This window comes from Falco punctatus (genome assembly GCF_963210335.1).
Source record: "Falco punctatus genome assembly, chromosome: 11".
NCBI lineage: Eukaryota > Metazoa > Chordata > Aves > Falconiformes > Falconidae > Falco > Falco punctatus.
In genome coordinates this window covers 21823415-21832962 of record NC_137591.1, presented here as the reverse complement: position 1 = coordinate 21832962, position 9548 = coordinate 21823415, and the positions used below count along the sequence as shown (strand labels likewise).

The 9548-nt window shown below is 38.6% G+C and overlaps 1 protein-coding gene across 1 annotated transcript; it reads left to right on the top strand.

The window, feature by feature from the left end:
• The first annotated feature begins 658 nt into the window (after positions 1-658).
• Positions 659-8842, top strand: VCAM1 (vascular cell adhesion molecule 1). Its single transcript, XM_080407081.1, has 8 exons — positions 659-837; positions 1563-1841; positions 2488-2805; positions 3440-3712; positions 4205-4468; positions 4899-5165; positions 6657-6923; positions 8157-8842. Exons 1-8 carry the CDS (start codon positions 774-776, stop codon positions 8315-8317), a joined length of 1893 nt encoding a protein of 630 aa, XP_080263207.1. The 5' UTR covers positions 659-773; the 3' UTR covers positions 8318-8842.
• The last annotated feature ends 706 nt before the right edge of the window (positions 8843-9548 follow it).

Below are 9548 nucleotides of genomic sequence, written 5' to 3'. Positions count from 1 at the left end.
AGGACATAAGAGATCTGAGAGGCATATCAATAATGTAATGCATATAATCAGTAGCATCTTGAAAGAGGGACATTTTAGAGACATTTTTAAAGTGGAATTGGGAAAACTAGTTCATTCAGTTTATCTGAATGGGCTGAACCTGATTGAAACTGATCAAGTGGGATCTCCAGACTTTTGTCGTCTGATTTATTTCTTCATTTTTAGGGATCAAAAATACTTAGGAACATGAGTAACATGGTAGCAAGGTTTCCAAAGGGAATTCTGAGTTAGATAAAGTTATTTACAGAATTGACCATTTTTAGAAGTATTCTCAAGACTCAGCTCTAGAAAAATATTTGCACTGAAGGCAAACTTGAATAACTTTTCCGCCTGAGATATAGTACCATTCAGTTCCTCGGAATTACCCACATTCTTTCATTTTATCAGTTGTTTGCACGATCAGACCTCGACTCGGTCTTTCTGAGGCTGGCAGGCAGGCGTTACAAGCGGTACCGTTTCCTGGGCGCTGAATTCTGGATGAGAAAAGCAGCAGAGGGCGCTGCGCGCGGCGGGACGGCCGGGGTGGATGGTGGATCGTGGATCCCGGCCCCCCGCCCGGATCGCCCCGTCCGGGGATTCCCCGCTCCGCCTCGAGGCGGGAGAGCCTTTATAAAGAGCACGCTGGAGCTGTTCTCATACTGTTGCGAGCGGCAGGATCCCACCGCGCTTCTTCACAGAAAACAGAAAGCAAGGCTTTTCGGTTTACTTTCTTTACCTAGTAACAGCAGTTACAAATGGTAAAGCAGATGGGAAGAACAAGCCAAGCTGTGCTAATAATTTTGTGTGTGTTAATGACTGGTAAGTTGAGGGGTGTGTGTCTGTGCTTTATTTGCTTTTAATTTTGTTAAGTGCAAACTGACCTACAATTTACTGTTTGATCGTTATTTCTTTGTTCCAGTTGCTTTTACATTTCAGTGAATACAACTGTCAATTAAATAGTTCTGTCAAAATGTCAGGAAGCTTTTTTTGACATTTACTTTGAGCTTTTCTGTGCTTTGCAATGATGCAATCATTTTCTTACTGAGTTTGCTAAAAGACAGTCTAGGACACAACTGCAGTGTATCACTGCATGTTTGATTCTTACTGTCACCTCTGACAGTATCCGTGAAGTTTGGTACTAAATGTCCTGTTGAAAGTGATTCTGCAGTTGTCCTTGCTATCTTACTTGCCACCCCTCCCTGCAAATGTTACAGATTTTGGAACCAGATCCACCTGGTAATAAAAGGTTATGTTGTGCCAATGCGTTTATTTTCACTGACAGCATTGGGTTTATGCCACTTTATAGATGAGAACTGCCAGTTAGTCTTCTAAGTCTGTATTATCTCTGACAAAAATAACCATGTTTATGGGTATTTTGGAGATATAAACCACTATGATCTTTATTAGTTTAACCTCCACACAACTGTAAACTTGCCAAGCCATGACCTCATGTCACAGTAGAATGTGAGAATAAATGGGAAAATAAATGTTTATTTATTTATTTTTATATGCATATGAGTTTATGTATGTTCTCCCTATTGTAGTTAAAGCTTTTGAAATGGAGATTATACCTGCTAACAGAATTGTTGCACAGATTGGAGAAACACTCATACTCACATGCAATACTACTGACTGTGCATCGCCAAGTTTTTCCTGGAGAACCCAGATGGACAGCCCCCTTGGAGGAACAGTGAACAACCACAGGACATACTCTACCTTGACTATGAATCCAGTTAGCATTGTGAATTCTCATGATTATCTGTGTACTGTCTTCTGTGGTGAGAAAGAGAAAAAAGAGAAGAGTATCACAGTTGAACTTTACTGTAAGTAAAAATGTAAAATTCTCTAAGTAGTACACACTTGTAAAAAATCAGTAATTGTTTTTAGATATTATCACTGGTAGTTAACTGATAGTGCTGGGATAACGCGTCTGCTGTAGCTCAACATATACTTCCTCATAAGATTCCTTTAACCTGTCTGTTCAGGACTCTTTCTCAGGCCCTTTCTGCTTAGCTTTCTGCACTGAAGGTAGTACATACTGGTCTTACTTATTCTTGTTCTTGCTAATATTTGAAAGCCAAAACATAGACTCCCCAAAACATTCATAGAGCTGGAAAAAAATAATCAAAACCTTTGCGGTTTGCAGCAGAATGATTCAGATGCCAAAACCTACTGACACAGAAGACAGGGTACCACCAGTGTAGGGATTGCTCTGGATGCCTTCATTTAGGCAGCTATATCACTGCCTAGGTCCTTGCTGGATCTTACTAGATCATTTGCGATCATATTTCAACAACTGTACAAATATAATTCCTGTTTGTGTATGAACCACTTATAAAAGACCTGTATGTCTCCATGTCAAGATATGTCTTGTGATAGAGTTGATATAACGTCATGTTCTGCATGCCTCTTATGTTGACACTAGAGCTCATCTCTGCTAGACTAAAGGGATGGATTTTATTCTTTTAGCTTTCCCTAGTGATCCTATAATTGAGATTAGCCCATCTTCAGTTTCTGGAGAACCAGTCACTGTTGTCTGTAAAATTCCTGATGTATATCCTTCTGATCACCTGGAAGTACTTCTAAAGAAAGAGGAACATGTTATTCATACGGCAAATTTTTATGATGATGACAGAAAAAATACAGAGACCAAAATTGTGAAATACTCATTTAATCCCACGGCTGAAGATATTGGGAAAGAGATCACCTGTGTGGCCAAGTTACCAATTGATAGTATGGACTTTGAACCTAAAGAAAGAGTAACTTCTCAGAAACTGAATGCAAACTGTAAGTACTTTTATTCTAGGGCTTTCACACCAAGTACTGTTTAATGTTAACTTTCATGGAATGGGTTTACAAAATGTGTCCTAGAAATCATTTATAATCTGCACTTCTTATCTATATTATTTATGTAGATAATCTATTGTATTCAGTTGAATTCTGTTGTATTCAGTAACAGTCACTGAGTCCTTACATACTCACTGTTGTTCATGACAGAGGTTAGGCAATGCTTTAGTAACTTTTCTCGCTCTCTCACCTTGGTCTCACTCTCCCACCTTGGGCACTGGTGCTCAGTCAGAAAGTAAAGACCAGAGGAAAAATGGCAGCATGCAGATATACTTTATTGTTTTTTAATTGCCATTGTGTACTTAGCAGTTCCAAGTTTATAGCCCTAAACAACAGGGAGACAAGTGTAAGAGTAGCTTACTTGTGCTAGTGTGCTTACTAGCTTGGCTTTCAAAGCTGCAAGATAAATGTCTTCTCAAGTCTGGAAAAACTGTTCTACTGTGTTACTGGAATACACGTTATTCATTTTTTCTTGGTATTGTGTGAAATGTACCTCTAGAGAAGCAAGTGTTAAAGATGTGCATGTCATTCTTCATTAACTTACTGACCTTATTTCTCTTCTGTTCTCTTCCAGTTGGTCCACAAAATACTGTCATTACAGTGTCTCCAGGCAACTTGCCAATGAAAGGAGACCCTCTAAAACTCAGTTGTGTGACTGAGAGTAATCCACCACCACAAGTAGTTTGGAGAAAACATCTGGCTGATGAAAGCATTCAGCATCTGATAGAAAACAATGTCCTTTCTATTCCCTATGCCCGTTTCACTGATTCAGGACTGTACATCTGTGAAGTAATTAACCCGGTAACTAATAAAACAGAGACAGCAACTGTGGACATTGTTATACAAGGTACAAGTCTGCTTGAATTTAACTTGTATTATCCAGCTGCCTGTTGAGATGGAGGATGCTGAAACACTGAAAATTAGGAAATTATTTGCCTTCCTTGTTATATATTCAGGATTTAGCTTTCAATTTACTGCTGCTCTTCATGGGCTGTGCTTTTCATTTCTATGCTTAATTTTTAAGTAATTCTGTCTGTACTACTGTTGCACATGTACACCTCTATACATTTCCTGCAATGCAATACTCAAAGTGATAAAAGAATCTGAGAAAGGGGGGGTGCTGGGGACACTTGAAATCCTAACGTACGTAGCAGTTTCACAGGGACATCACAATCTCCTCCTTTGAACTAATAGTTTTAGTCATTAGTAGTGAATTTAGTAGCCTGGGACCAAAACCAAAAGGAATAGATCCTTGGACGAGCAATTCCCGCTTTCTTAAAACCCTCTCCACCTTTAGTACTTTTGCAATAGTATAACAGCCTTCTCTTTTGTCATGCAGGTGCTCCAGATATTGCAGAACTCTCCATTGAGCCTTCTACAACAGTTCAAGAAGGAGAAAATGTTTCCATACAATGCTTTGCTGAGAGTAACCCTCCTCCCAAGATTATTTTAAGGAGAAAGTCTGAGAGTGCAGACATGGGGTCTTACAGTGAGGGGACAATTCTCCTTCGACCTGTGACATTCCTAAATGGAGGAGACTATGAATGTGTAGCAGAAAATAAGTTTGGGAAAAGTAAAAGTGAAATAACACTTAATGTGGAATGTAAGTATGTGTAATGTTTTCCCAATAGTTTAAAAATAATTAATTCAATGCTAAATGTAACAATCAACTAACTAAAACCCCATGAGTACAAAAAAAATAAGCATAGTCCTCTGTTCTTCCCCAAAGAAAGGAGCAGTGCTGATGAGCAAAACAAAGACAGGAAATGTTTCATGTAATGACAGCCTTAAGTCAGGATCTGAATGAGCAAGAAACTTATCTACCTTCTTAACATCCTTGGTTAGAAGTACTTTGTTAATATGTTTAGGCTATAGAGAGTTTGTATGAAAGCTCTGATGCTGTGTCCTTTACTTATTCTAAGAACAAAAAAGAAATTAACTTCGGGAGGCTCACAACCTGGCATCCAGTAAGACATGTTGGATCTATTTCTAAAAAATCCAATGATGATTAACTACAGAATTCTTTCTTTCAGATGGACCGAGGAATACAATGATCTCTGTTATTCCTGCTACTGCTGTTAAAGAAGGAGAAACTGTGATGATGAAATGTACTAGTTCTGGTAATCCAGCTCCAGTGATCTCTTGGAATAAAAAGAAGGCCACTGGGGAGTCTGAGAAAATTTTGAAACATGAAATTTTAACTATACAGAACATAAAAAGTCAAGATCTGGGTCTTTATGAATGTGAAGCTTATAACCAATTTGGCAAAGAAGAGAAAGCAGTGAAATTACTTGTTCAAGGTTAGTAGAACAAGACAGAACACAAGTTTTTCGTTTTATGTATTTTAGGTCCAGATCTCATTCTGTGAAGCACGGGGGAATTCTGTCTTCGACGTCAATGAAGTTAAAGGTGTCTTTAATGTCACTAAGTCATTTGGGAAGCTTTAAACAAAGAAAGGTGAAGTCTGCCTTAGTACAGATAGCTTCCATCGCTCCTTCAGATTGGCGAATGTATACATGAGGCAAAGAAGCTATGCAGTGCCTGTATGTTCTTCCAAATAAGTATCAGTGAAGGATCCAGATACCTGCATACAAAAGTTTCAAACAGAAAGAACATGCTGAAACTCCTCTGTGGAGGGACTGTATTACAGCCCCTTGGCTCTCCTTTAAGTTACGACTCTCTATCCTGTTCTTGCAAGCTGCATTTAAGCTATACTAAATGCTGATTCCTCAGCCTATATGCAGTGATAACAAAGTTTTCAGTTGTAAGCAGACTTCTCTGCTTTAGCCCTGCTACTTCTGTTTATTGCACGGTAACAGTGTCTTACTCAGGGATCACTTCTGCCACTAATCCATCTCTCTTCCTTATTCTTTATTATTTTTGCAGCTGCACCAAAAAATACATTTTCAGTTTTCCCTTCAAGTGCAGTGATACAAGGAGAAGGTGTTACCATCTTTTGCACATCTGTGGCTATTACCCCTGTTCAGAGTACTCTGAAAGAGAATAGGTGATGGGTTCACAACCCTTGAAACAGTGCATGGCATATATACTATAGATAGGGCTCAGCTAAAGGACACAGGAACATATGAATGCATATCATTAATGAATTGGGAGAGCAGTCTCAGCACATAATACTTTATGTCAAAGGTTAGTTAAAATATCTACATACAGAGTTAATATTAGGATTTTTTTTAGACAGAACGACATCTTCAGTTCTATTGAGAATGAATTGTCTGAAAAAACTGAGATCAGTTGCATAGGTTCTTGTCATAAGTGGTAGGATCTTAGTGCTAATGAAAACTTCTGTCCAAAATGGCAGATGTGCAAAATAATTGCTTCTTCAAAGTTTTTCATAGTTCCACTTCCACCTTTGAAAGCAGGATGTAAAATTGTGGAACCTAGTGAAAAAATGTTATTCTAGGACTCCTTCCTGTGCCTTTTCTATTTCTCTTCTGTTGAAAGAGGACATCAGCCTCTGGGTCTGTTGGTCTGTGTCCTTTTATGAACTCAAATAAACAGACGGTGAACTTAAAATAAGGAAAGGTTCCGTATAATGTAAAAGAGAAGCAACATACTCCATTAATTGATAAAATGTTCTTTCAGTCAGCTGCTGTTGACTGCAGTTTGTGAAGGATAGCCTGTGACAGAGTAGTGTCTAAAGCTACATGCTTAATTATTATAGTGAATCCATTAACTGGATTAGCACTTTGTGTGTACAAGCTGCTGATACCTCATGAGTTTTTTGCTTCTGTTTGTTCCTAAATCCTACATTGTATTTCTTTTCTTTTCAGTTCCTCCCCAAAATATTACTGTGTTAGTATATCCATCAAAAAATGTTAAAGAAGGAGAAAATGTCACTATTATGTGTAGCACATACAGTAACCCACCGTCAGAGATGGTCCTGAAAAAAGTCCATCAGGAGAAAGAAATTATTCTGCCATCAGTGAATGGAACATTTATACTCTACAATGTCACCAAGAATGATACAGGCAGATATTTGCTTCATGTTTTCAATGAGGTTGGAAACAACATCAAAGAGATTGAGATAGCTGTTGTAGGTAGGTAAATCTATTGCCTTAAACTTACTTTGTTCATACTTCCTAATGAATTTTGTGTCAAGGTGAGCACAACTAGTCCATGGCTGATCCTGGCACAACAATACTTAAACTCACAAAAATCGAAACAAATAATAAAACAGCTGGTGAGAGTAAGATGTGTTTAACCTCCTTTCAGCATGGATGTTTTCTCTCTTACCCAAGTTGGTGTGGTAGCTTTAAGGATGGGGCCAGAGAAAGGTGGATCCTGGCTGTACATCTGTCCACATGCATGAACAGTGAACTGAAAGTTCTGTTCCACAGAAAACTCTAAAGACTGTGCTTTTAAAACATGGTCTTCTGAAGCATTGTTTCCAGGAGGTAGAAATGTCCCCAGATGTTTCCTGGGTGTCCTGGGTTTGGATGGGATAGTTAATTTTCTTCTTAGTAGCTGGTACAGTGCTGTGTTTTGGGTTTAGCATGAGAATAATGTTGATAACACACTGATATTTCAGTTTTTTGCTAAGTAGTGCTTACTCTAAGTGAAGGATTTTTCAAGTTTCCCGTGCTCTGCCAGTGAGCAGGTGCACAAGGAGCCAGGAGGGAAGACAGCCAGGACAGCTGACCCGAACTAGCCAAGGGGATATTGCATACCATAGAACATCATGCTCCGTGTATAAACTGGGGGAGTTGGCTGGGGAGGGCGATTGCTGCTTGGGGACTGGCTGGGCATCGGTCAGTGAATGAGTGAGAAGTTTTTTTCCCTTGGGTTTTATTCCCCTCTCTCCCTCTCCTCTTCATTACAATTGTTGTTGTTGTCAAACTGTTCTTATCTCAACCCACGGGTTTTACCTTTTTCTGATTCTCCTCCCCGTCCCACTGGAGTGGGGGACTAAGTGAGTGGCTGCGTGGTATTTAGTTGCTGGCTGGGGTTAAACCACCGCGCTGGGTAAAATACATTGCATTCTTCTTGTGTTCTTCATGAGCTCCATGGTATTCTTCATTGTCGATTTTAAATGGGTTTGAACTCGCATAGCAAATTAAAGACAAAGATAGTGGCTAGGAATTAAAATGTTTAATATGGCGTTACTAAAGAAAAAAGCATGAGGAAAGTGTTTTGAAATGTGCTTTGTGTATGAAAACAGAAATAATGTTCCAAATAAAGGTCATTAGTAACACTGCTTTTACAGTAATATACACGTATCTATTTCAATCACTTTTTACACAACTTTTTCCCCCTTTTGTCTCCATTTTCAGGAAGACTGGAAAAACCAGATCAAATGATACCACTGGTTATTGCATTCTCCTGTGTAACAGCAATAGCGGTACCTGTAGTTGCAATTTTAATCTACGTGTCAAGAAAAGCAAAGATCAATGGATCCTACAGTCTTGTAAAAGCATTCAGGCTGAAAGTGTGATCACATGAATATAAGTTCATAATTAGCAATGTTATTTATTGTTGTGACTGGTTTTACTCTTCTATAACATATGGTAACAAAGAAGTGACTTAAGAACACTGCCATGTTGAGAGCAAATGGATTTTTTTTCACGTTTTGATAAGTACTTCAGTATTTAAATTAAAAGAAAAGCTAGCATCCTGTTCTAGAAATTGGTAAATCACTTCTGTGTTGAAGCATGCTGAACAAAGAGATCCTTGGAGAACTAGGTTTGTACATAGTGTATAATTTGTGTTATATGTTCAACTGAATATCAGTTTGTAAAATTACAGTCTTACTGCAACTGTACAGAGAAATGTTGTTAATTCAAAGATATAAGCTAATATTACTTGAGCTGATCAGATGATAATATTTTATTTTGTATTACTTTACAAAGTGAATGTTTTTAATAGAATTTGTCTGCTTGTGGTAACTACTGGAAAATGTTCTCTCTTCACTCACATTGCCATAAACTCAGTACCTTCAATGAAGTTACACAATCACCAGGCTATGCATTTTTAATTAATTTAAACTAATTTAAGAACTCAAAGCTCATTTGTGAAACACTTTATTTTAAATATTATTCAGAAGATGTCTGAGATTGTTAGACTAGTTAGTCTTAGGACAGCTGAGGTATTTTTGTAGGGTTTAATCATTCTCAAATCAATGACAGAATCCTGTTATTTGATGATGAGCCAAATCAGACCCTTCATTTAGAATACAAGCTACTGCTAAATATGCTTAACAGATTCCCACTGCAAAATAAAACTACCAGTAGGTTTCTTTGACTAAACCCTTCTAGTGACTCTTTCTTAAGGTTATGTCAGAATACATGTCCCTAGGAAAGAATGAGTGAAAACTATCATCCTGACCAGCAGCAGGTTTGAGTGTCATGGGAAGCCCCTAACTGTAAAGGCACAAATGAGGCAGGCAGCAACCTAAAGGCACAGGCAAGGAGGAGAGGCAAAATCTGTGCGGTCTCAGCAACAGTGATTGAGTTGTTTCCTGAAGAAATGCCCTTCCCAAGCTGCTCACTGTGGGAAACTAAACCATTTGCCTGACAGCTTTCCTTTTAATAGACAGCTGGTGCCTGCATGCTTGACCCTGGTTAGTGCCTTTTTTCACTGCACACTTTCCCAGTGCTGGCAAAATGACTGTGAAAATAGAGGACTTTCTGTACAGAGGCAAAGATGAGGGGGAAGGAAAGGCAGAG

Bases quoted from the DNA above. Each gene is read 5' to 3' on its own strand.
- VCAM1 (XM_080407081.1), top strand. From the start codon at position 774: ATGGTAAAGCAGATGGGAAGAACAAGCCAAGCTGTGCTAATAATTTTG. The intron at 1,842-2,487 runs GTAAGTAAAAAT...TTATTCTTTTAG, and splicing joins TATCACAGTTGAACTTTACT to CTTTCCCTAGTGATCCTATA. The intron at 5,166-6,656 runs GTTAGTAGAACA...TTTTCTTTTCAG, and splicing joins AGTGAAATTACTTGTTCAAG to TTCCTCCCCAAAATATTACT.